At 42.8% G+C, this 27,870-nt stretch overlaps 1 protein-coding gene and 1 long non-coding RNA gene across 3 annotated transcripts; one reads left to right on the top strand and one right to left on the bottom strand.

Annotated features, from left to right (window-relative positions):
* Positions 1 to 361: 361 nt before the first annotated feature.
* On the bottom strand, positions 362 to 26,457 carry LOC133968163 (5'-AMP-activated protein kinase subunit gamma-1-like). 2 transcript variants are annotated; one of them, XM_062404052.1, is made up of 16 exons: positions 26,223 to 26,457; positions 24,334 to 24,399; positions 21,394 to 21,655; positions 11,995 to 12,221; positions 9,777 to 9,828; positions 8,544 to 8,650; positions 7,474 to 7,555; positions 6,371 to 6,429; positions 6,241 to 6,286; positions 6,106 to 6,160; positions 5,879 to 6,005; positions 5,445 to 5,610; positions 5,322 to 5,359; positions 5,049 to 5,195; positions 3,975 to 4,068; positions 362 to 1,807 (listed from the first exon to the last, which is right to left on the bottom strand). In XM_062404052.1, exons 1-16 carry the CDS (start codon positions 26,304 to 26,306, stop codon positions 1,686 to 1,688), a joined length of 1,734 nt encoding a protein of 577 aa, XP_062260036.1. In that variant the 5' UTR covers positions 26,307 to 26,457; the 3' UTR covers positions 362 to 1,685. The 2 variants fall into 2 exon arrangements, with proteins under 2 accessions (XP_062260036.1, XP_062260037.1); XM_062404053.1 differs by lacking the exons at positions 21,394 to 21,655; positions 24,334 to 24,399; positions 26,223 to 26,457 and adding an exon at positions 17,720 to 18,287.
* LOC133968173 (uncharacterized) lies at positions 26,394 to 27,654 on the top strand. Its single transcript, XR_009924096.1, has 2 exons — positions 26,394 to 26,506; positions 26,961 to 27,654. It is a non-coding gene; the product is annotated as an uncharacterized LOC133968173 (long non-coding RNA).
* Positions 27,655 to 27,870: the final 216 nt, after the last annotated feature.

Below are 27,870 nucleotides of genomic sequence, written 5' to 3'. Positions count from 1 at the left end.
TGTTTTTAAGTGTTTGAAAACAAGTCAACAAGCGACAGATAAATCACGAGAGATTTTTAACAGTAATAAATAAATACCCGACACACAAACTGATTGACTGAAACCCCAGGAAAATAACTGAATGTTTGTACCGGATTTGAAGAAATTCCCTCAAGGCGCTCTTGAGATTTGACGTTAACAAGAACAGGAGAGACGCACAACCGGAAAACAAAGAGCCTGACTGTCCTTGAGACACAAAGAAGAGAGAGATGAAACCTGAAACTGCAGGATGATGAATTCTTCCCCTGAAACACACCTCACATCTACACACGAGGAGGTGTCTCTGGAGGAACTGACGGTGACGAAACAACATGAACGCAGCTTTAAAGTACATTCAGTGTCCATTTATTTTTCTGCAGCCCAGAAAAATTGAAAAAAGTAAAACAAGGAACATTCATACTGCTGAAGTGTAGGTTTCTCATGCTTCTACATTTACAGTACATGTTGATCAGATACAAAGTCTCTTAGAACTGGACATATTGCCACAATATATTTACAAAAATAACATTAAAACTGAAGTCTCTTTAAACAGGTTGACACATTCATAAAAATAAAGCTTTCTGTGACATGTTTCCCCCCCCAAAAAACAAACAAAACAAAAAAACAAAAATCCTATTTACAGTCGTATATGGAGATGAGTCCTGTCGAGCTACAGCGGAGAACAACCGGTTGGTTTGCATGTTTGAGTAAAAGATTATCTGAAGCAGTAAAATCACAGAAAATAAAAGTTTGAAACATCTAAACAGCACATTTCAGTCTTGCCATCATCATTTTCAAATACGCATCTTTAAAGCCTCAGTGAGTCTAAATATGTACTGATGTCAGAAGAGCGAGAGGAACTCACTCAGCATCTGAACGCCGTCACAATGACATCGATTTCATCTGAGATTATTTTCAGAGTAAGATCTTAGAACATGTTTTTGCGTTTTACTTAGAAAAGGAAAACTTATACAGCAGAATTTGTATTTCTCAGAGAAGAAGAAGGAACATTTTGCCTACAACTTCTCATATTACACATCTGTACTGCAGCCGTTTCTCAAATGACAAATAATTGCACTTTCCGACAACATCAATCAAACCTTCTTTGGGCGGGGCAACCAAAAGGCACAAATAGAGACTGGGCATGGAACGCTCCATGTTGACACTTGCTAATCGCTTTTTCAAACAGTCGTAAAATGGCCACATCGTGCAGTTTTGCTACCAAACAAAAAGCTGCACCTGTGACTGTTCATCACCTCCCTGCAGTGGAAACACTGAGGGAGAAGAGCGTTGTCCCGCAAGAGACACGTGATCCCGCTTAAAATACGACATGTGGCAAAAACCGGCCGATGACCGCAGCACGATCGTAACCGTACGAACCCGAAACGCTGAAGCCCTAATTCATGAGAACCTGTCTCGACGTTCCCCCGGTAGGAAAACACAATGTATCTCTGTATGTGTGTGTGTGTGTGTGTGTGTTTATATACAGTATAATGTGTGTGCATCTGATCAGTGTTCAAACCAAACCAATCTGAAAATCAATCGTCAGTGCAGGGAGTCCACTTCACTCAGCTGTCTAGCTCTTTGGTGTCCAAGCCTCTATGGTGCATCAGTTGCAGCAGGCGTCTCTCTCTCTCTCTCTCTTTCTTTCTTCCTCTTTGGGACCTTCAGACCGGCTTCGCTCGGCCGCACACTTTCTCAAATTCAGACTTATTTACTTCCACCACGTCTCCGCTCCTGCTGACGCTTCCTCCCTCGTACACGGTCAGGTTCTCCTCCTTACAGGCATCTGGCGAGAAGGAGGGGAGAGCAACAGGTAAGCACACGACAGAGAAAAAGCAAACTGTGGAACAGGCAGGATTACGGTTAGTTCATATATGTTTTCATCGTTAAGAATTATGCAGATTCCAATTTCTGCTGCAGGATCTCACTGCGGCATTCCAAACCAGCATGTGTCTATTTAGACCGAAGCTGCTTTCGGACATGCACTGAACTCCAGATAATCTCCTGACATTCTCCGGAGTGGTTGTATGTGAGAACGCAAATGTCAGAGCGAGAAGCTCCAGAGTTTCTCTGGAGTTTCTCCAGGCCAGACCCCTACTCAGATCTCTGGAAAATGTTCGAATGAAGTCATGTGAGAAAATGGCAGGGAGTCCTACTCAGGATTCACGGAGAGCGAGTGGGTGAGTGGATTCTAAAACATGACGGACGTAAAAAAGGAAAGTAACAAAACATGAATGGATGAAACAGGATGATGTCAATAGAGCTTTTTGAGATAAGGGCTCTGGAGATTTCCATGTTGTTGTGCGCGCATCTGAAGGATCTCCGGCTGCATTGTTCTTGAGTGAAGAGCAAACTTCGGAGAAAGTCCGGACGCAATTATACAGACATTTCTATCACGTTTTGCGGATGTTATTTAACACCTCATCTCTGAGGGAGTACAAGCAGCAGTTTTAAGTCGATGAAAGCAGAAGGAGGTGTAACTTTGCCAGCTTTTAATGTGGACGACATGTCAGACATGAAGACGTCTAAATGGAGCTTCGTGCTTTCAAAAACAAGATTTCTCATTCTATTTGAAGCTTTTAACTGCTGCCCCACTGGACTTGGTTCAGAGCCAGTGAGAAGCTGCAGCAGATTCTCTTCCAGAGGTTGTGTTAATGCAAAAATATATAAATCAGGATATAAACATACCATGATATAAACATACCAGTGTGGATGGTTAACACTTGTGCGTCATGGTTAATTTAGAGCACTGATGGAGTCACAGATTGAACACACAGCAGCCTCAAATGCTAAAGATTCATCGAAATTATGCAGGCATGTTTTTTTTCCTTTTAAATTTTGCTTTCAAGCATATCAACACAAAACATTCACATCAAAGTGGAGCTTGCTACCAGCAAAACGGAGCAGAATATATAATATGTAAAGCCTCTGCACAGGGCCGGGTGTCAGTGCACATTCAAAACCTCATATTCATGATTCAAACCACCGTGCAAGTATTCTCCATTTTTCAGTTTGGTTCTGTGTCGGCCTCACGGAGCATGATTGTAACTGAACCACAAAGTGTATTGTGGTAACCAAGGACTCGTCTTGTGTAATGAACAGATCAGGCAACAGGTCACATCCCACCATGTTAACAGCTTTCGGGGGGGAAATCTAAAACCAAATTCTAGCAGCTTAAACTACATCAGACACAACACACGTTCAATAGAAGAGGAGAAATCCTAGAGCAGAGGTTTCACGTGCGCAGAGAAGCAGAGTGAGCTCGAGTAGAGGAGCTGGAGCTCAGGAAATCCAAGCACAGGCAGGGTTTGTTTGAGGGCAAGCGCAGGGGTTTGAGTGACAGCAAGAAAAAAAACTGAGCGTGAAATCAAGTCCTGCTCTCCAACTGAAAGGCCGTGGTTTTGATTAAAGATAAGAAAGAAAAAAAAAAATAGCAAGAGCATGTATCAGCAGGACATTGCTACTGTGGCTCCATCCCCCGATCGCCACTGCACAGACTCTGGTTCTGAATGCACAAAATGGCGGCGTTCAGATCTAGAGAATAAAACATTTATATTGCTGCACTATATGTGAAAATCTGTTTCTCTCCATCTGTCTAACATTATAACCAACTGATTATTCTATTCTAAGCCCCCGTACATCGAAAACTACCAAAGATGTTTCAAGTATGTTTCAATACATCAGGTGGAGATTAGTCAGTGATTTCGTTGATGAACCAGCAGCAGATTTCTGTCAGTGAGCACCGACTCCTCGCCTCGACACAAAACTCCACACACAGACGCATCCAGTAGGACGGACACCGTGCCTCCTCACAAGCAGCCGCGAGCAATACCTGGTGCGTTTCCTACCTGGGGCAAGGTTAGAGGGCAGGATGGGGGGGGGGAGAGAGCTCAGGGTCCAGGGCAGAATGGGGGGAGGGTGGGGGTGGTGCTAGCAATGCTGAGCATCTATACCTGCAGGGCTGAGCACCAGAGCCTGGAGGATGTCCGACAGGGAGACGATGCCCTCGATGCTGGAGCGCTCGTCCACCACCACCAACCGATGAACCTAGCATGAAACAAAAAAAACCCAGATTTAGTAAGGTGATGGTTGTGTCCAAAACCAATCCCTTATTTACCCCTCCCTCTTCTGCAAAATGGAAAATACTATGTATAAATAGAGTATTTAATGTCTTCTGGAACTGTAAGGTTGTTCTGTACCGCTGCCTTCTATTGTGTGACAACTGAGGCTTTGTATTCCGTCTAGAATTCTTCACGGGTCCACCTGAACCGTAAGACTGTGATCTGACACAGATTTTATACAGACCTGACTCCAGGTAGGTTTCTATTACCACAGGTCCTAGGTCTGTTAAGCATTATGTGCAATAACCGAGTGGATCCGAGAAGATCCAACCCCATTCCTTCATGCTTGTGTGCTCCTACATTGTAGGATGAGAGGGTGCAGGCCGGGAAATAAGGTCAATGAACAAGTCTAGAGTAGATAATTAGCCTTAGCATCACTAGCAGCCAGGGCAACAAATGTGGACTTTTAAAAAAGATAGTACAAAGGGGTCAGGGTGGATTAAGTCAGCCATGCTGCTATTTCAATCAGCAAGAGGGGAATAAAAGAAAAATCAGGATTATGTGAACTGGGACCAGTCACAGGGAAGAAAGCTGCCAACGTTACATTAGATAAGCCTCAGTTTCGTTTTCAAATCTTGTGAATTGACATAACTTGTTAAAGCAATCAGATCTGAAATCAGTGCTGAGTGGGTCTGTGTCTCTTGGCTGGAGTTTCTCTGTTCTGCTGGAACCAAGCAGACGGGTCTGGGTTTGGTTCACGTTGAACATTTCCGGTTCTTTTTGTGTTCAGGCACAAACTTTGGACTCATAAAGAAGTCTTTCTCAGATTTGTCAACTTTGTCTTCACATCATACAATTCGCTCGCCCATTTTTTCTTTAACCCAGCGCAAAGCAAGCTTAGTGACCATCGGTTGTACTTTTGATTTTGGACACTTTCTTAAAGCATGTACTGCGAGGGTGTCTCACTTCAGCTTTGACTATTCTGTCCACAATGGTCTCCAATGTCTCCATTTTGTGGCATTTCATGACTCCTTCGAAGTACTGAGAGCGATGTTTCAGAGCCTGCGTCACCGTGATGTCCAGGTTGTTGTACGCCTTCTCAGCAGCCAAATTCTACAAACATGAACAAGCATCATAAATGAATCAAGGTAAGACAATGGATCACAGAGCCACATAGCCTCTAATATTCAGTATTTTGTCTCTTATTGAAAAGTGGGAATTGCAGAAAATTCAACTCACAATCACATCAAACTTGGAGTAAATATCCACGACTTTGCCTGTAAGAAAAGGAAGAACATGAACGTTTAACTTAATGCTGATTAAAAGAGCGTATAATGTTAGTACAAGTGTTTGTGATCTTACCAGAATCATCCACCACCGGCAAAGCAGACACTCGTCTCTCCACGAAGATGTTGAGTGCTTTGATGATGGGTGTGTCCGGGTGGATGAACGCAATTTGGTGGTATGTGCCGATGCCGAGCTCCCCGAGAGTCTGCTTCATGAAAGCTGGCTTCGGCATTTCACACATCTGGGACACGCACAGAAACACAAGGAGACACCGAATGAAATCGCTGTCCCGGTTCATCAGGGCAAACAAGATTTTAGTAATACCCACATTGACCACAGGGGGGCAACAGGCATTGGAAGGAGGAGGAAAGATGAAGCTTCCATCAGGAAATAAATCATTTTTTTAAAAACAGGCAGAACCGGTGATCAGTCCTGTTTAAGTGTAACAACACTGGGACGTTTGTTTGTGGAGGCGTAACACTAGTAAACAGCGACTGAGATGAACTCACAAAGAGCTGGAGGAACTTGAGGATCCTCTTGTGTGTGAGAATATAAAGTGCGTTCCCCGTGACGGGGTCGATGACAGGCAGGCGGTGAATCTTGTTTTTGATGAGGGTGTAGACTGCATCGAAAAGGCTGTGAACACAACAAACACAATGACCGGTTAGAGGCGGCACAGTAAAGATAAAATCAGCTGACAGAGACAAACCCAAAGCAGATCCCATAACACACGTACCTTGCATCGGGCGATATGTTGACCAGAGGTTTGAACGTTGCTTGGAGGTAAACCTCTGCGGAAACAAGTTGGAAAGTTTAGTTTCTCTTTTTGTATTTTAAATTCTGCTTTGAAACACGGACACAAGACACTCACCTCTCCACGTCTCCAGCTTGTGTTCCTCCAATTCATAAATTTGCACCTGAAACACAAAAAAACAAAACGTTGACAACTAAACGGGGAGATCCTCGATGTGATAAGAAGCAAAGGTGTGCAGTGGACGTACCATCGGTGACTTATAGTATCTGTGTAGTATGATGATGAAATCTGTGATGGTCAGCATTCCTGCAATGGAAACGAGCAGTGAAAAACACTTCATCTGTAAACAACACACACAAGCGCCACCGTGCCCGTGGGCGTTGTGCAATTGGGTAGAAGAGACAAGGGTGTGGTTCAAACAACACATCGCCCCCCCCGCCCTGCTTTATCTTCTCGCTGACTGGACATTCATTATTCATCACAGGCCCGACTTGCAATAAACTCCATGCCGCACAACAAAAGCCAATTCACCGGTGGTTTGGATTTTGACCCTAACAGGAGGTTGACTTTTCAGAGACGCTGCAGTGCTTTATTTTCTCCGACCTGTCTGAGCGAGGGTCAATACAGAGGAGTCATTGCTGTGCTTAATGGTTTATGACAGCTCTAATGACTTCTACTCAATATAGCTTCATGCTCCACTAGCCCATGACCAGCGCCGTTAACACACAGCACTGCCCCTTCGTTGATTTAGCGATAGTGTGGTTTTCCGTCTCTTAACTAGAATGTTCTATTCCAAACAGATCTGCCTTTATTAAACTTAAATGGATCAAAACGATGTGGACTGAACTCTGGGATCCAATTAATTGACTTTATAAATAAGCAATAAATAAATAAACATATGAGAATACATATAAACATCTTTGTGTGAAAGTGTTTTTCCTTGGTCATCCGTTGTTTGCCTCTGAAGTTACAGTAAGAGAAGGGCAAAGTGGTTTAGACGAAATTAAAAGGCTAACAAAATGAAACCTCCCGTTACTTTGAATAAAAGTTTGCATTTCTCCAATTTGAATATTTGCCACAGTGAGAGTAAACAACATAGATAACTTAGAACTGGTTGATTTTAGTCATTGTAATGACGAATAGTAACATATTATATCTAATTTGGTCTAAATACTTAAAAGTACTAATTTTATTAAGCTAGAAAACTGTTAACAAGTAAAACATTCCATCTTTTCTTCTTAAAAATATCGAAACCCCTATAAAAAGGACATTATATTTCCTATCAGTGTGTGATAAGGAAAGACATAAAGATCATAAAGTGCATTTCCAGACAGGTTTTGTGGTTCTTACCCACAAAGCTTTGCTTCTCTGTGTCCCATAGTGGGGCAGCTCGCACGCCGTTTGCTACCAAGGCGAAGAACGCTTTCTTAACCTGTGAACATGTGAAAGGAAACAAAACTGGATTATACAAAATACTTGCGTATGTGATGATCTGTTCTTCAGCTGAAACATCTCACCAGCTGATCAGTGAACAACCAGAATCCTCTCGAAGCTTAATGGAGGTTCAGTCATGACCTGACATGGTCGGCAAATTCATGGGACTGCGTCGACAAAATCTATTCCTCTGTTCACAAAGTATGGATGGCTTCGTGTTGGTTTTAGTATTTTCTTTACTCTCGACTCTCCAGTTGATTTAGTGGTTGAAGATCTACACATCAAAGCGGTCAGACCTCTAATGGATTACTGTTTAACAGCTTTATGACAACATCTCAAACAAACTGCTCCGAGGCACAACAATCCTGCTTATTTCATTTTAGTTTAACATTAACTCAGGTTCTTCAGGTTCGTAAGATAAGCCGCCATTTCAACATCGTATAAGCTTGTTTTTAGATTTCTTACGTTAAATCCTTGTTTTGACTATTGGCAGTTTGTAAATGTAGCGGTTCCCTACATTTAAAATTATTGTCATATTATTATAAATATTATTATAAGAAGGTTCATGTGATGCTGCTGATGAGGAGCTGCAGCACTCTGACAAACGACATGAACTGGAAAATGTATGTCGAGCACTTTAAGTGCTATAATAAAAAATGAACTCATCAGTTCCCTTGATTTCAACAAAAACATTTTACACACTCATAGATATCAGTTCACTAAATGTGTTTGTCATCAAGATCCATTAATTCTTCTCTAGGAAAATCAGAGCAGAATTCCAAACAGAACAAAACAGTCTTTACTCGTAATGTTAAAGAATGTGAAAACAAATTCCTGGAACTGCCCCCTGATCCGGATCAGCATTAGAGTTTAATGACTTCTTCTCTGACCCACATTACATCCTTTTCAAGTTCTGTTTAAAATCCAGTCTCAACCTGCTGATGATCAACCGTAAAAAGTGCGATTCCAAAGACATCAGGACTCACCTGCAGCGCGGTGTCAAAAACCACCAGCTTGGAGCTCGTGGGGACAATGTCGTAGCACTTGTGGGATTTCATAAAGCGCATGTAAATATCACTCTCAGGTTCAGCAGCTGGAAGAAGAAGAAAGAGGCAGGAGAATACTTTTAGGAGGAAGGTGAAATCGCATTAAAGGAATATATAATGAGAGACGAGAAACAAAAGACAGTCTCAGAGGCTAAACAACCATTACGGCTCTGAACCACTTACTGCCACTGCACTGTTCCATCCCACTGATAATTATTCTCCTTTATGAGCAACAACAAGCACGGAAACAGTGGAAAAACATGAATGGAAGAAGAAGAAGAAGAAGAAGAAGAAGAAGAAGAAGAAGGCAGCACTTTGAAGATTACAATCACTTTTCCCACTTAGGGAACGATAAGCAGACTTGCTGATTTGTAGAGACTCAAATGATGATTAAGTGTATGATCAAAGTAAAAAGCATGCAACATTCCAAGGTCATTGAATGTAAAGATTTGCTCCGCTCATTGATTCACATTATTATTATATAACAGAAACAGAAAAAGGTCTGGGGAGTTGGTCTTATGTATGAGCAGCTTTTAGATTGTTTCTAAGCATCTGTATTAATTCATTAATATATCTATTGTCTGTTCTCTGTGACATTTTTTATAATGAAGGCCAGCTGCAGGGAAGATTGGTCCTTAGAAAAATAAAGTTGATGGACATTTAATCGTATTAAATAACGAGACAGAAACCCATCACAAATTTAAACCTCACATTTAAAGACAGATGTGTGAAGGTTGTCGTTTTAAACTCTTGACAAACAGCACAACTTTTCATAAATCAAGTTAGATAAGAAATTTAAACACTGCATCAGCATCTGTCCAATACAGTTTTTATCATAGGAGGGAATCCCTCACATGTGACACGGCTCACACAGAATGATTCGCTCCATCAGTGTGAACGGAGGCAGCACACACTCTTTAAATCTTCATACGTGTGATTTGGATTAAACTGCCATCCTGACGCTCTGATCAACCTTTCAACACATATAACAAAGAACTGGACACATTGCACAACCCCCATCCACTTCCCTACAGTGCAGGTTTAGAAGATATTCCCACCTTTATCATGACAATTAGTTATTCTTACTCCATCGATGGAGGAGCACTCGCATCTTCTGCAGGAGGTGAGTCGGTGGAGCAGTGACAACACAGAGCAGCAGATGATCGCACTTACCTTCACCATCTAGTTCAAGTTTCTCCAGCATGCCTTCGAATAACCCGGACACCTGAGACAGAGACACAGAGGAGGAAGTTTGCGCTGAATCCTCGCGACGACACACGACTAAAAAAAAAACTTTGCTGTAAATAGTGAATGAACACGAGCGTGAAGCCACTTCTCCAACCGGCGGCGGCGATCACACGGACCGAGGAGGCGAACACCAGCAGCAAAGGAAGGACACAGGAACTCAAACAGAACCCGAGTCCGCACACGATCATGTGTTCCGTTAAACACGCGTCGAGATCGAACACATGCAAACACGCGACGAGACAAAAACACGGAGCTGCAACTTCAGCGACACGGTGTTGTTGGAGCACACACCCCTTTCATCTCGGAGTGGAACAGTCCTGATCCATTTGCTGCAGTGGAGGGAGATCTGACGTGTGCACGCTGCTCAAACAACCACCACACGCACCCACTTCACTTCACTAGACCAACAACACTCACTGTGTGAACAACAATCCACGGAACACCACTCAGCGGAAGGTAAATACAGCCTCACGTGCAGCGTAGGGGTGGCTTGAAAAAAATCAAACAGGAAGCTCCACGCGATGAGGACACGCCCCTCCATGCAGAGGGGTGCCTCACCATATTAGGAAATCCCTCGCGTTGCTAAGCAGCAAGAAGCTGGGGATGCCTTGTCACATCCTCACGTTTCTTTCCATCTGACAAAACCAGCAACATGGCCGACACCATGAACACCTGAGTCCCAGCAGCAGCAGCAGCAAGAGGACATGACAAATGTGTGTGTTTTATGAGCATTTCACAGGCTGCACGGGCGAGCTCCCAGCGTGAAATGTGCTGTGTCATGTTGAGAGATTTGCATTCGCAGAGTGCGTTTGTTGATATATGATTTTCCTCAGTTCCCACTTTGCTGGTGTGTTCACAACAAGGCCACTGCAGCAGTGTGAGAAGCCTGCGTACCTGCTCCGGGATGTGAAACAGCCGGCGTGTCGCCCTGCGGCGGTGACGCAGCGCTTCTTTTGCCAAAAAACTACTACTGCACTTTCATAAATCTCCCCGTGCTGCAGCACAGAGGGCGACGCAGTTGGTTGAGGCACCACACACAACTCCAGGGAGGCAGAACTACACAAATCCATAAAATGGATTGCTTTTAAACTGTAGGATTCTGTAAAAAGTAAACCACAATATCAACTTTCTTTACATGTATGATAATGGAGGAGGGTCAGTGACAGGCTGAGGGACGCCGACTCATCCTCAACCACGAGTCCTTGGGTCAAAATATCAACAGTAAATACTGCTGGTGATGAAATATCGATCTACCTTCTCTGGCTAGAATCCACAATCGCTCACAGCAGACCGGTCGGACAGAGCTGCAGATAATTATTCATTAAATCTGCACAGATGGTCGTGGAGTCATTCCTCACCAGCTGCAGGAAACTGCTCCCACATCATGACTCAGAACGCCTGAATCCTAACAAACCGTCCTGTGACTGACACTGGATTTGTTATCAGCTGGTTGAGATTTTGCCTTGATGCCAAAACAATATTGACACCTACCACCGTGAAGCTGATGCTCAAACACAAATTTATCAAACACAGGTCTGTTGACACGACCTCATGCTGGAGCATTATAGCTTGAACTAAAGAGATTTGCATCATCTGTGCTTTCTGCTCACCACCGTGCAGTAAACCCTTCTGACTCAGCACTGATAAACAGCACATGACTCACATACAAAAGGCATGTCAGGCCACAAAGGAAAAATACTTTTCAGCTTCAACATCCCATGACCCAATGAGTTTGACCATTCCTTCAGAATATGAAAGTCAAATTTAAAGATGCAGCTTTTTACCTGTAAACTCTGCCTCAATTTTCTTTTCAGTAAAAGCAACAAATACAATCAAATACTTTCATGCATATATTATTTTGCACTCCAGGACACGGTCATGACTTGTGAAATCTGGCTGCATCATAAACACTGAAAGATGCACTAACTTTGTGAAGCCATAGGCGATGCTCAGCCTTCCACATTACATTAAGAATGACACATCTCTGACTCGAGCAACAAGTCACATCTATTAAGGACTGTGTCACAGCCACAGAGATCAAGTTCAGTGAAGGAAATGTCCTGACTCAAATTCTCAAAATAGCTAGCGATGCAATTTAAACAACTCCTTACAAACAGTGACTCTCTCTTTCGTCGTGACTCACTTGATGTGAGGTAGAGTACGCTGGCACAGGGCTCGAGGAGGGGATCGGGGGTTTGGTGGAGGGGAGGCAGAGACGCTGTCCTGTGTACGCAGGTGTGGAGTGGGAACGGGATCTGGAGCTCGGCTCCAGGCGCTCGGGGCTGGGCCCGCTCTGCTGGGCCTCCGGGGTGAACACAGGCTGGCTGGCCACCTGGGTCGGGGTGGTGGGTGGTGTGGAGAGTCCAGAGGCTGCGGACAGAGATAATAAGGTGGAGCGTGAACACCTCAACTTTGGTTTCTTTCTGACTCTGTTCAGACCTGGTGTTAACGTCCGTTCATATCATTTTCACACCTGGAATTAAAACTGTGTCCCCTGTGCCCACGTGTGATCGAAACTCACTTCCTAAATGTCTGATGACAATGTGTGAGTTGTCGTGAGAGAGGGAGCTAGACAGCGAAAAATGTTACCAGTTTAAGAAAAACAGAAATCATCATGTGGTGATCACTGTTGATATTGGGGTGGTGGAAACAAACAAACAAACAAATCGATGCTGAGAACCGTAAAAAAATAACATGTAAACGGCAGCGGATCAACCTTGTTGAGGTGTAGCTGGCGAGGCCGAGGTGCTGAAGTTGTGGCTGCTGCAGATAGCATCAGTGCTGTCACATGCTATAACAGAGAAGGAATGCATATCTGATCCATCAGGGCCTGACGGCCGTGTGTGCTGAGAAACAACACAGATACCAGAGATAAACCCTGGCTGCTGACAGACTGTGATGCAGTCTGTTAACCTCGATTACCAAATGCAGCCTGAAAACTGAGTTAAATTAGCTAATGTAAGATGTAGATATACGTGAAAGATGTATTAAAGGCATCATGTTTAAAATTTACAAAAAGAAAAACATACTGGATACACTTGGTTACTGCTTAAAAACTAAACATTATGATTTTTGTGATAAGTGTGAGGCTACACTGCAGTGAGCAGTTTCTGTTATTACTTTCTACCCAGTGTGTTTGAAAGGCATCAAAAAACTCTATCTCTATTGTAAATCTCCATGTGAACAAGTTATACACAGGCTGCATTGTGCTGTCAAAGTAATTACAGACTGGTATTTTAATAGCAGAGCAGATGATGTAGACTGTCGGGGGCTGATGCCGAAATAAGGAATCAAAAGACTTCTCATACAGACATATTGGCCGACATATTGGCAATGACTCATGACTCCTTAACTACTGTTATGATAAGTGGCCTGTGTTTATACAGCGCTTTTCTATTGTCAATGAGCACTCAAAGTGCTTTGACACAGTGCATCTATGTGCATCTACTTTCTCTATCAGACATCAATCGAATACTAGTCATTTGGTTATGGAGTTAGGGAGACTGGGATCGAACTACCAACTCATCGGTGCGAGGACGTCCAGTTCTACCTCCCACAGCGAACACTTATGACAAAGAAATGTAATAAATCCTGATATTTTACAGTTTAACCATATAGGTAAATATTAATAGTTTAATCATCAAGTTTTCACATGTATATTTTTGCAAATACAACCAAATATATAAAACTTGGACTGTAACACCTTTTAAAAGGAAATGTAAACATAAATGCACATCTTGTTGGGCATTGTTTATTCTGAATATAAAGTCAGCTAACAGAAATGCCAATGTGAAAGATGGGTACTGGCTGATTTTAAATCGATCAAGCCATGTATCGGTCAGGCTCAAATTAAAATCTAGATTAAACGTAATGAAGTCCACATATTATCAATTAATATCAGATTTAATATCAATTGATTTAATAGATTTTTTCCCCATTTTTAATAGACCGTAACATCCATGTTGTCTTTATTCGCCTATTTGGCCTGTTACCTGACGACTCTGTGTAGAAATATAATTACAGCAGATTCCCCCAACCTCATCCTGAGCTTGAGTCTAATTAGCCAGAAGTGAAAAAACGATGTGGGTGTGGAGAGCCTTTCATTTTTGTTAATCCACCTTCTAAATTCCCTGCTCTTCCTAAACATTTCGTGCTACATGATCCTGCAGCCGTTCAGGAGGAGCTGGGTTTATTCCTGTGAGGGATCAGGAGGCAAAGAGCGACCGGTGACAGCTCCTGTTACGTTCGCTGCGGGTGGGACCTCATTAAATTTTTAGCCCGACAAATTGGCTGCGTGTTCTGAAAATAAAATATGGATGATGAAGAAACAGAAATTAAAAAAAAAACTTTAAACAAATCACAAGATGAGACGATAGCAAAGAGATTCATCAGAATCAACTCAAGGCTGTAATTATCCCCTTGGCACATTATTTAAAAACGCTGCATCCCTCTGACTGCTTTAAGGAAACATCTATCGAATATTCTCTCAAATTTGGGAGCAGACAAAACGATTCATCATGCTGGCTGTCTTTTGCCTCCACAACGAACAGTCCGATTACCACGTGAACATCATCGCAGCAGTCAGCTGTCTGTGACGCAGCTCGCACTGTGACATTGCACGTGGGGAAGGTGTCCAACACATGGAACATAACCTCCCCCCCCCACATTCAAACAAACTCTTTCACATCAGATGTCCCCATCTTACGCATGATGACATGTGATACTCGCGCTGCCCCTTGCTCCACCTGGCTGACGTATTTCTAAGGCTGCAGCCAACGAAGGGACATGGATGATGTGGAACAAACGGTTCACATTACAAATCCTCCACCATGAGACTTTTGTCGTGTTCAAAAGTCCAAGACAGTAAAGCCAAGAGTATGTAGATGTCACATGAAGACTCCTGAATGAAAACAGTATCAGTGAATCGTCCCACTTGCCTCAGTCATATGTACCAACCTGAGATCGTGACTCGGTTAGTGCAGTCAAATCACCTCATGTCTACAGATAAGCTTTTACTCCTTTCTTAACATAGGTTTTGTTAAAAGGTGTGTTGTGAGACCATTTTCCTTCGCCTGTCCAAGTGCACTCCAAATTATCTCTTGACATTTAGTTGGCGTGCACCGGCCCTCTTTGGCGCGCCCTGCTTCCGCCGTGTAGTCTTCTTATTTTAGCCACGCTGTTGTGGCACATTCCACAGGAGGAGATAACAGAAGGACTGGGAGCCCTCTCCTGAGCCTGGTTGATAGGGGGCAGCTATAGACACCACAGAGGAAACAGGAAATGGATGCCTTGCTTTAAGCAGTGCATCCAAATTTACATGCATTATATAATAAAACAACCTTTACAGGACCTGATATGACCTTTCAGAGTGAAGATATAGCTGCAGATTCCATACATGCAGTGACTCAAGTGTCAGAACCAGAGCGGTAGAGTGGCTGACACAGGCCCAAGGAAAGTGTCACCTCTGGGAAGTAACACAAGATACCTTATGCACTGGTTCAAACTTGTGTGTAGATAATGAAGCAATTTGTCATATAGAAACCAGTCACTGACCCTGAGTAGCAACTAGAATGACACTGAGAGCTCAGAGAACTCCTCCAAGGCCAAACATCCCCCTTCTGAATGCTTAAATTCACTGGATCCAGATATTTTATTTTGGATCAACACCAAATTACCCACACTTACATAAATATCAGTCCCTTAAAAACACACCTGATTGGTTTTCATTGAGATTCATAAAATATTCTCTGAGAAATTGAGGAAGAAGTTGAAAAATTTCTCACAATGTTGAAGAAAATTTGTAAATGCTTGATCGGCTCCCTGATTTGGATCCACACCAAAATGTAGCAGTTTCTTCCTTAATCCACAGCCTTCCACCAAGTTTCGTGGTAATCAATGGCAGAGGTACCGAGGTTTTCTCAGATTTATATGCTAGGTGCACCATAATACAGGCTCCCGGTAAAAACTGATGTGACGGGTTAGCACCTCAGGTTCACAAAATCACATACGTGTGCAAACTGGGCTGCGGCGTAACATTTTAAACGAGCAGTCGCAATTTAAAGTGACATAAAGTGTTGCTAAGAAACACACATGTCCTCTAATTGGCTGAAATTCCTCATGTGAATGTCAACTTCTTTTGCTAAATCTTTTTTTTGGGGTGTTTTGTGCCTGTATTTGTAAGGACAGTGAAAACAGACTGGAAATGCAGGTAAGGAGAGCTGAGCAGTGACAGGCAGTAAATGGTTCGGGACTCAAACCGGGGACTTGTTGCCTCTAATATCATCTCATAAAGGGTGCAGGGAGCAGTATAAGCAACACGGCTGCATCTCTCATGGAATATGGAGACTCTGGATCAAAAGACTGATGATTCAAGCGGAGGTGTCACCACACCGTATACTGCTTTTACAATTAACCATACATCTTACACAGCCACATATAGGCGTACATCACTATGACAGGACCCTGCTCTTCTCATCTCCTCCACCGAGGTCAGAGAGGCTCTAAATCAGGAGCTGTGAAGACTGTGATAAAGTGCCACTTAAACGCCTCACACCGTGTCCCAGTGCTTCTCCCATCAAGCATTACAAGCCAACAATAACCAGTTCGTCTCCATGGTGGTCGGCACTTTTCTGTTTGAGTCTGTGTTTTCGGTCACGGTTCATAATAACAATAATAGTATTAAGAACTTGACACAACACAAAGTGCACAGGCTGCAAAATGGTTAAAATACACAAGGTACTACATAAATAATAATGGCCATAATAACTGTAGATAAAAGAACAATAATAACCTGGCCCCCCAGGTTAATTTAGGAATACATCTTCCGAGAAATTAACTTTTAACCAAGACCGTATTAGACAGCCTTATTTCCTCAGGCAGTTCATTCCAGAGCCTTGGGGCCTTGCAAGAGTAAATATGGAATAAAAAGATTAGAGGTATAGCCTTGGGCCAGGCCATCAAGAGCCTTAAAAGTAAAAACGATGAATCAATCCTGAAATAAACAGGGTAGGAATCAGAAACGATAAAACAAGGTTGATGTAATCATATATCTTACATAGTGCTAGTGAAAAGCTGAGCTGCTAAATTTTGTACAGACTGAAACGTTTGTTTGGTTTTTCTAAAGAAGACCAGAGAAAACACCATCGCAATAATCAAGGCGTTACTGTAATGCTTCCTGTCTATTTTAGTAAAAAAAAAAAAATTATGATTTTTTTTAAATGGAGCAGCTATTCTGGACAGTCTCCCTGTGGATATGGGACAGAGTTATGACACTGAACTCAGATCGTGTGGCTACAACCTACTCCCTACGCGATGACAGTATTACAACAACATAAATAAAATGAGATATTCATTCACTGCATTATGCGACAAGACTTCAGTTAATATCTTCACTTTGCATCTGCAGCATTTAAAATCACTGCAATAATTTTCAATTGCACTGCATGAAGCACGCTGCTCGATATATTTGCAGTGATTTGAATGCATCTGTGTTTGTTAATTTAGCGAAGTGATGGCAAACCTCTCCTGCACAGTTTTACCACTTGGCCGGCTGCCTGACGCCCGTCACGTTAAACCAGACACCGGCCGCGTAACCAACACCCGAACTATATGGAGCAGCCGAGGCTACAACAAACATTCAGCACATACATTAGACCGATACCAAATAAAACATAGATGCCATCTCTTTGTTTGTGATGGAGGAATTTCTAACACCTTATTCTGAATCCTTCTAAATCCTTAATAAGCTGCACTATCAGACTGCTGAGGAAGAACTTTAGATGTTGTCTGTTAAAAGATCTGAACCTGAGATAAACAGCTGATGAATGAAGCAAACTGTAAAGATTAAGGCGGAAAGCACAGCAGTTTACCCGACAGACAAGATGCCTCGGACTGATGCCTCCCTCCTAACCCATCTTGCTCCTTGCTCTTCTTGCTCCTCCTCAGGCTGCCAAACCTCTTCATGGAACACAGGGGGTTGTTCGCTCAGAACTGAATCTGACCATCACGAGATGGGGGGCGCAGAGACGGCTCCAGGTGGAGAAGGTTTCACAGAAATGACGGTGTGCAGGAAATCCAAAACCTGATGGCTTTGAAGAGGAGTCACAAGAATGAGACAGTGGTTTTGTCTTTGGCTGTTTGGTCCTTGAAGAAAGTCGGAAGCTGGCATGTGATGGTCCTCTTTAATTTCACACAAATCTGCAGGAGAAAAGCATTACTTTGGCTATTCCATAAACCTCTCCTTGTTCTTTGAGTCAGCAGTTTTGGGTACGCACAGAATACGACGCTTGCATGTTCAAGAAAAAAAGCTCCTGCCGGGCGAGAGAGCGCAGAGACAGCAGGAAGCAGTGAACTGTATTTAAGGAAAAGACTCGGAGAGAGAATGAAAGCTGTGGATTCCACACAGCCTCGGCAGAGAAATGATCCAAGTAACAACTGGGGCAGAGCACAGCGTTTCTCCCCCCCCCACCCTCTCTCGCTCAGCACTGTCAGTGCTTTAGACTGTCAGGTGCAGCTGTGGGTGGCATCTCTCTAATATAGCACCCGTGTCAGCAGCCTGTAAAAGGAGGCCAGTCTGTGAAGGTTACGCCAGCGATTGGCCGGGGCTGCACGTCTCCCCGCCCCCACGTCTTACACTGCCCACCCCCCACCCCCTCCCCCCCATACCCCACCGCAGAGTGTACTCAGCACAAGCACATCCGTCTCACTGCGTCTTCACACAATGTTACACACATTTAAAGTTTCCTCTGAAATAAAAAAAACCTCCTCCCCATTCCATTCTTCTTAAATTCGCAGCTCGGCCATTATTATGGATTGTAAATAAATTGGTTAGGGTTTCAGTAGTCGGGGGAAGGTGATCCTGCAGCTCCGTCATTTGTACAGTCAGCTGTCCGTAACTTTTGGGGGCCTGACCTTTAAGAACGCAAAGGCAGCCCCCCCCCCATCAGATGACAGCGAGGGGACATCCCATATTCTGTCAGCTGATCAGGGAGCTTCCATTCAATACCGCTCGCCTGCCCTGCCCTCAACAGATGGCCCGCTCTGTACTTGCTGCTCACATTGGCTGCAGCATATCCAGCACAGATCTCAATTAACATGTTATGCAAGTGTTCCCGTCTGCTCAGTGGGTCAATGGCCCAGTGTGAGTGAGGGGATCTGCGATATCAGTGAAGAAATCGCTCCCGTTTGCATTGGGGGTTGCTAGGTTTCAGATCCAAGATGATTTCAGATACTGTTTAGGGTTACAAAAACACAGCCACGTCTCCGAGGTGCTTTTTGTTAAACTCTGCCGCGGCTTAGAAGAGAAAAAACAAAAAAAATCACCCGGGCCTTGTATGGCCTGTGTGTTGTGAATTTGGAAAAAGACAAAACTGCCCAGTTCCTTTATTTACTGACAACATACAGAACACGGTAGCAACGGGGAGAGTGAGAGGGGGAGAGGGGGAAAAAAAACTTGCAGGGTTGTGTGAGGAGCTCCTGAGAGTCCGGTCACTTCCAGATAAGGATATGAGAGCGCTACAGTTGCCTTCAGCGGAGAGAGACTGACAATGTCCAGGCGATGGGAAAACTCATATTAAGAACAGCTGGACTGTATTCTGATTATAATTGTAGCAAATATAGAGACAAAGGTGAACAGACCTTTTCTGTCAGGGCTCTTTGGTGGCTCTTTCCCTGAGGAGAGCCATCTGGAAAACTCCTTATCCTCGTTTAAATATCTCTTAAAGACACATTTTTATAGATGTGCTTTCTCCTAGCTATGATCTGACCATATATTTTAGTAATTTTACGATGTTTTAATTTATCTTGTTTTTTCTTTTTTTCTCATCGTGATCTCTGCATTCAACTTTTCATTTTTAACTTTTAAAGCACCTTGTAGCTGTGTTTTAAAAGGTTAGAAATATAGAATTAAAGGGTATTATCATTATAGCTATGATGTAAATATAAGTTATTATTATTATTGTTGTTGTTGTTGTAAATGCACCTAAGTGAAAATTAGCTATCCAATGAATCATATGCAAAAGATTCCAAATTCACATGCTCAGGATTGAACGCTGGTAATTCGTAATAAAACTCCACTGCTTACATTGAAAAAAGAAAAATGTTGTTGGTAGAAATAGTGAAACCCACTTGGAAGTCAAGATTATGCCTTGAGCACACCCTTGTGGCGAAACTGGGGTCTACAAAAACACCCCACTAATAAAAATAGAAGGGGTTGTTCTTGGTTTCTGTGTGATATTCATTTATAGATTGTTGATGTAATCATTGGCCAGCATTCGCTTCAAACGACATCAGTAGTTATTGAACCACTGGAGAGGACGTAAGGTCCCAAACCACATCAGACACTGGTAATCCTGAGCAGCTGGCCCCAGAAGGCCGTGCACACACATTGGTGTGCGTCGGTGTTTTTTTACTTCGGTTTCCATCAATAACAATCTACAGAGCAAGCGAGCGTGCTGACGCTTGAGGTCTGGCCCTCAGAGAGCTGTTCCACCAAATAGTGCCAAACCGACACTCTACGAGGAAACAGTGAAGAATGAGCGCGAGGCCAAAAACATATGACTCATCCTGTGGAGGACGGACGCTGCTGTGAACGGGGCTGTTGCCATGTGGAACAGGCTGGTTTTTGTTGTGTAACGATCAGCCACCCGAAAATACACAGTGAGCTGGACAAGTGCCTGATTGGTCTGTTAAAACAAAAAGGACCATTTTTCTGCCTCGTCTGTCTCATTTGCATTTCCTGAAACACAACATTCTTACCATTATTTTGATCTTGGGTTTTAATAGAGATATGCAGTATGGCTGTATGCCCATCTGAGGGACGTCTGTATCTCACTCTTACAAACCGGCTCTACAATCCAGGGCTCCATGCAAGGAATTGGGCGATAAAAAAATCCTTTGTTTTTGAAAATAAAAAAAGCAAAACATTTCCTTCCAAGTTGTTGACGTCAATAAGAAGTTGAACGAGCATGAAGGAGCATCTGTCGGCACGCAAGTGATCGGCCATCTGTCTGACGTGGACCTTAACCCTGTTGGCTTGTAGGACACCACCAAACAAAGCAGTGGGTTTGCAATGATCCCTGTGATTAACTGTAAAATTGATGCTCTATCAAGTCAGCTCTATCAAACGCAGCCAATCATCTGATCTCAGTCAGGTGTTGTACAGGTTCTTGTTGACATAACCAATGCAGCAGGAGATCAGGTCCCTGTCTGACATCTCCACAACAACAGAATCGGGAACATTCATGTGATGGGCACTTAGGTAGAGCGTGCAGGAGGCGGAACATGGAGTTAAATTCAGCTGCAGAAATCTAAAATGCAGCCCCGACGTTGTCAAAATGAAATGGAACCAGCAGGGTTTCCCAACTTCTCCGTTGATGGTTAGGGTCCTACATCTGCTCTTCTCAGTAGAAGATATCATCAGATTGTATCCGACTTATAACAAAGATAACTTCTTAAATGCTGTTACAGCAGTTTCTCTCTGTGTCTGCTTCATGAGTGCTCATCATGATTGGGCAGAGAATGCAACGAGAGATCTTGGACTCACCTCTTCTGGCTCTAGAGAAGATCTTGATGCTCGAAGGTGTCGAGCCGGATGACGAGCGGAAGATACCACTGAAGCTTAAGCGGCGGGGGGACTTGGGTGGGGAGCTCTGGTGGGAGGGGTAAGGGAAGATGGTTTTGGGCGAACCGGAGCTCATCTTCAATTGCACTGGAGCAGACTGAGGGCATGGTGGCAGCGGGGTGCTGGCTGGGCTCCTGGCAGAAACTCCTGAGTTGGGGCTCGCTGAGCGGATGAGTCGCTCTGCCTGAGGGAAAGAGTGAGGAGGTAGAGTTAGGAAAACAGATTTCAAATGTGAAAAACTCTGCACGGAATATTTCCAAAACAAAAGGCCTCAGTGAATGAGCGATTGTAAAGAGATTTATTATGAAATGAAAGCAACTGATTGCCCTTTTCATGGACAGAGCTGCTGTCTGGTCACTTCTCCTTTTTCTATGTTTTATTTGGTCAGCCACATTTTAACACTTGGTGGGTGCAAAGTCTGATGAGGTTTGTTCATGACCTTTCATGACGTTTGTTGACGTTTCTAAACAAGCAAATGAGATAAAAGTTACGAAAAACCAACAATATGATTAGCGGTCTTTCTTTCTTCACCCGGGTCATGTCAAATCACACTTTTGTGCTGCACCGCTGCAGATTTTTATAAATCTTAATGATTTTAAAGAGCTTTAAAACCATAAGATAACCCCCTGTGACCTACATTAAAGGAATATGACCAAACAAAATCCCAGAGTCTCCCCAGAAGGCTCAACCTCCATCGGTCCATATCTCCCTTTTGTTTGTGAACTGAGAGATAAGACATTTCGGTTCCACGTGTTTCTCATGTGACCAAATCCTACTGAATGTCATTAAGACCTGTGATAGAGCAGCTAAAAAGTGTGATGATCTGACACCGGGTTTACATCTCATTTTCTGTTTGACAAAAAGAAAAACAAAAAAACGAAATATTAACAATTTGTGCCAATTCAGCTCCAATATTGTGAGTTGAGATGATTCTTTCACAACACAAATCGAGGGTTTTCCCCTGTGAATAGGATATCCTGCCCTGTCTGGTGCAATCAAAGGCCACCACAGTATACAACATCACCTTCAGCACAGGTTCTTAACAGTGTACATAACAGACAATCAGGGACATTGTTTTTCATTATGACTTTCTCTGTTTATAACTCTGTCTTTTCGAGGTCTGCCTCTTGTAAACAGGCAGAGGAATCCTCCATTAGTCGGTTTGCAGATACCGAGAGAGAGAGAAAAAAAGAAAAAGAGCCCAGGGCTGGAGACAGCGAGAGCCTCCTCCCACCGCGGCCTGCTCGGATACGCCATCAACACATCTATTAACTATTTGTGCGCTCTGATACAGTGAAGCATTGACACTGATCAGGGTCCATATTTACCACAAACAGCAAAATGCTACAGTAACATTACAGTGTTTCGGTAACAGTGTCGACAGGTAATAGTCTGTATACAGTAGAAACTACTCAACTAAACGCATCAGCTGAAACTGCAAAAATAACTATTGTACCTCTAGGAAGGGAAATACATTCATAAACAAATCAATGCAACACATCAAACTGAAAATGGGAGCATTGTTTTGGGTCAGTTTCTCTTATAATCATTCAGTTTTCCTTTCAGAAACTGGTATTAAACAATATATTTCATTATAAAATAAAAAAAATATTTTTTCATGGTCAATACAGGATGATACCCCTTTTCCACCGAGACAGTTCCAGGGCTGAACTCGGACCCAGTGCCTATACTTCAAACAAGTTCTTTGTGTTTCACCAGCCAAAGAACTGGCTCTCTCTCAGAAAACCTGGTTTCCAGGCCGGCACCAAGTCTTTGCCTGTTTTGTACAAAGAGCTGTCTACGTCAGAGGCTGGGGGCGGGACCAACCAAAACCTTGTTGTGACCAAAACAGTGTGCAGCTTATTTTCTGCAGAGAAACAATACCATGGATGCCAAAGCAGGGCAGCAGTGGTCCTAGATGAATTAAAGAAATAACATTTAATTTAAAAGCAATTATAGAAATAGCGTATCTTAGCCATATTAGATACAAAAGATCAAATTCATCCATCTGATCTTGTTTGTCCCCACATGACCCTTAAAGTGCTGAAAGATCAACAGCACCAAAGGGAACACTTTGACACGTGCATGTCAAATTTATTCATTATTGTATGAACCCCTGACAATCATTCTGTAGGTTTGTGAACGTAGCGCCTGTCCATCTTATGTCATCATGAAATACCACGATATCTACAACTAGCTGAGAATTAGGTTGCGGTCGCATTCAAGATTGACCACAGTGTGAAATCCTGACATTGCTCAGGACGGTATTTGTTTAAGGGCTTGCCCTCTTCCACACGCACATTTTTAAACCAATCCTTTGACAGATCGGATAGGAGTACGAGCACACACCCATCTCCTCTGTTTGCCAACAACTCTGACTCTAACATTGTGCAAGAGGTTGTTAAGGCAAGTGAAGCAACAAGAAGAACTTTGTCTGCATCTCTATCAACAAAAGTCACAATTCTGTCTATCGTGATCGCACAAATGCTACTGCGGTGTCATTCAAATATGTAGTCGGGCTGACGCACAGTAAAAGATTATTCCTATTCATATGAATTAGAGCAGACTGAAGGAAGAGGTTGCTTTCTTTTAGAAAAATCAATTTCCTGTATTCCTGCATGTGATCTCTCTATGTCTGGACACAGTGGGCGTAGAGTTACTGTGAGCCAGTGAGGGCTGGCAGGAGACGGCCTCGGGTAGTATTTTGCTTTCCTAAATCCAAGTCTAAATGTGCTCAAAGATAAACAGACAAGGTAAATCATGTGTGGGAGAGAAAGACAGTTTGAGGAACAGAGACAATTAGAAAGTAAGTGAAAGTAAACGATGACACAAAAACAAATGACATGGAAATCACTTCTGTACCGTCTGAGCGCCACTTTTTGTCGAGCAGCTCGTCTCCACTTGTGGTGAGGTAAACGCACCAAAGTCCTGCACATAGAAAAAATAGAAAAGAGCTGGGTGTCAAGGATGAAGCTCACTTCCAGGAAATAGAGCAGAGAAACAAAACAACAAGTCAGAACAGGTAACATCCATGCCAGTTTGGCCACCACACGCTGTCTCACCTGGTTTGAAGACCAAACTGACAATAGAGCTCTTTTTCATCACTGCGAGGGAAAGTGATAATTGTTTTTACTCTAGTGCTTCTCGTGCCTCCTGCAGATACACATGTTTCACCACAGCAGGAACCTTTGCAAGACAATGCAAACCACGCCTTCCCCATACCAGGGTTGTGTGTCTGCAGTTTTCTTAAAAAACGTGCAGTTAGCAACACTTGGGCGTTTTTTATACCGTAAAACAACAGCTTCTCAATCATTTTGATGGTGCACACGCTTAGAATAAAGAGAATGGCATGTCTGTAATTTGCCAAAGCGCCCCCTGGAGGCCAGGGATTACACTGTGTAACTCTATTATACCGGGCTGGAACATTACAACCAGCTTGACGACAAACATCACGCAAACATCACGGGAGCATGAATATAGCCGAGAATGCCTCTTGCACTTTGACAAGAAGCTTTTCTATACAACATAAAACATGGCTGGTTAAAGCTACTATAGCAGCCACCAAACTGTTCTCACAGTATCAATGAGATGCTCAATAGAACTTTTGTTCAATAATAGCATTCAGTTCACAAGGCTTGGAGGCCTGTGAAGAAAACACTCACCCAACCCCAGGCACAAATGGCCCACTTGGTCAATAGAGTTCATTGTTAATCGGACCTGACGACTGAAATGAAGTCAAATAAACCAAGATCCTAAGTATAGTGGCCGTGATGAGTCATGACTCGTTGGTTTGGACGAGGTCGGCCCTTCTGAGATGTTTTCTTTAGGTCGTGTTACTTGCTTTTCCTTACAATATGTCGATATATATATTTATTACTAAACAATAATTTATTATTATACTAAGGTTGCAGTGATACGTTTTCTTGTAGCTTAGTTGATGTGCAACAATTTCATGGCAGAAACGTTATTTCCAGCTAAAATATTTTACAAATCTGAGGGGAATCACTTATGTGTTATACCTCCTCACTTTTCTTGTATAATAAGCATTATATTGATATATAGAGACTTTGCTTATATTGCTACTGATGAAAATGATAATGCAATCAAGTACTTGTTTGATGGCTCAGCACTATTAGGACCTCACTACAAGGCTTTTTTGTTTCCTGACATTTTTATTGGGAAATTGTCTAAAGAGGTCAACAGCATTGACAAACGACAATACAACAATGAGGTCACATTCAAGAGTTAATGTCAGACATATTGATAATGTTTAGAGATGATAAGTGTCGACATATAAAATAATTTGGGCTTGGTGATAACACTATATCAATAATTATTTACAATGCAATTTTAAACAGTGTCAATATAAAAAAGTCCACAAACAATATTGCGACACTCAACACACAATTTGATCGAGCTCAGATTTAAACTTGTTTGTCATTCGAAGAGTTTAAAAACACAACCTCAACTCAGGAGCTAAAACCTGAATTGATAATATCACATACATCGCGAAACTTACCGATATGGACTCGATATGGTAAATAATATTTGTGTGAAATAAACATTCACTGAAGAGACACCTGTCACAACTCTGGTGCGTCACGTGCGAGCACAAGCGACAAACAAGGGCTAAAAGTCGCGGGTGTGATTCCGCAAAAAGTTCGACAACAATCAAGCTTTGTCTTCGCTAGTTTTGATTTCGAACACAGTCACGATGAGAAGCTAAACCAGCTGATACTCCACCGACTCACTGGCATGTTGATCCGCAGACTCCTGCGCTTCTTCTGCGTCTTCTTGGCGCTCTGCTTGTTGGACTCCATCACGGTACTGCCCATGTTTACTCCGCCGGAGGCTGAACCTAAGCACAGCGCGTTACACCACCGCCTCGCCTCGACTTGTGTCCGCTCGGGCTGCCCGCAGCTCCTCTCCAGCCGCCTGCAGCTCCTCCTCAGCCGCCTGCCCTCACTGCGACGCCACGGAGCTGCGGCCCCGTCCACCAGGAAGTGCTGCGCGTTCACGTGGTGTCGGAGTAGACGTAATTTAACTTCTTTCCCTTTTAAAAAAATGCCAAAACAGACTTTGTTATGATTCGTGAACACTTGTTTTGAATCATTTAAATGTCCCTCACACCTGACACTTTTTTTTATTTGCTCTTAATAATCATGTAAATATTTGAAAAAAAGGTGTCAAGATGTTTTTTGAATACTCTAAACACACAAATAATGATAAAAAAAATAAACATTAAAACAGATAGGGCACGGGCACGCGTCTCCAATACGCGTTGTTTACATTTGTGTCGCAGTCTTTACCCCCTGTGTAATGTGTGCCCCCCCCCCCCCACCTGACGCAGCAGCTCTCCACTCCGTCGTTATTTGTCGCGTTGGAACAGGATTGACACGATGACACGTGTTTTTCCTACGAGGAAGCTGCGCTGTAAATACACCACACGCTACTCGTCTAATCTTCCGCGTCTTTTCTCTCCCTTACAGAGCCCAGGGCGCACATCCAGAAAAACAAGTTTCTGAAGGGGAAGCCAAATCTGACACAACACCAGGCAGGTCTGACGTTCACAGAGGCACCACCGACAGATGTCAGTGCCCCACAGATTTTAACTGGAACATATACAACGTAAACACAGCAGCATTATTATGATGATATTTATTATTATTACTATTAATATTATTATTAGTGGTAGTAGCAATAGTATAAGTATAGCGCTTGTGTCAAAATACAGGTTACAAATGAAAAGCATCTAGGCAAAACTTAGAAAATATTAACCTAAAATGTAACACTTATATTAGGTTAAAAGCTCAAATAGTATCTTATTGACAATACTAAGAAAATAATCTGTGTGTGTGTGTGTGTGTGTCTGGACATTTGTTAAGAGTTTTGATTTTCAAAGCTTTTTTGAAGAACACAATGAGCTTTAACAAGGAAAAAATGTCTAAATATCTTCAATGATGTGTTTCTTTGCTCAAAGCTACAGAGCAAACAGTAAACTGCAATGACACAAATGTTCACCTTACAGAATCCGGAGTTGTGTCTGGATGCTAGACATGTAATTGGCCCCTCTGTGTTAAACATGGCCCCTTCATGGCATCTGATTTAGGAAAATCCTAGATCTGTTCCATATATACACATGAGTGTTATTCTTCTCCTATGGAATAAAGAATCTAAATTTCAGTTTTATTTCTTAGAAATTATGATTTCATTGCATTTTGACTCATGTGGCCTTGGCGGAGGTATGCGCTCTACTGTGTGCTATTGTATTTGCTAACAAAAACAATTTGTAGGTAAGCTTTAAAGAGGACACAAGCCAAAATGGGTAGAAGACACTAATGTTTTTTCATGCAGTTAATAACATTTACTTTTAAACACGCTCTGTTAAACATACAGATG

This window comes from Platichthys flesus, chromosome 14, assembly GCF_949316205.1.
Source record: "Platichthys flesus chromosome 14, fPlaFle2.1, whole genome shotgun sequence".
NCBI lineage: Eukaryota > Metazoa > Chordata > Actinopteri > Pleuronectiformes > Pleuronectidae > Platichthys > Platichthys flesus.
This window is presented reverse-complemented; position numbering and strand designations above follow the sequence as displayed.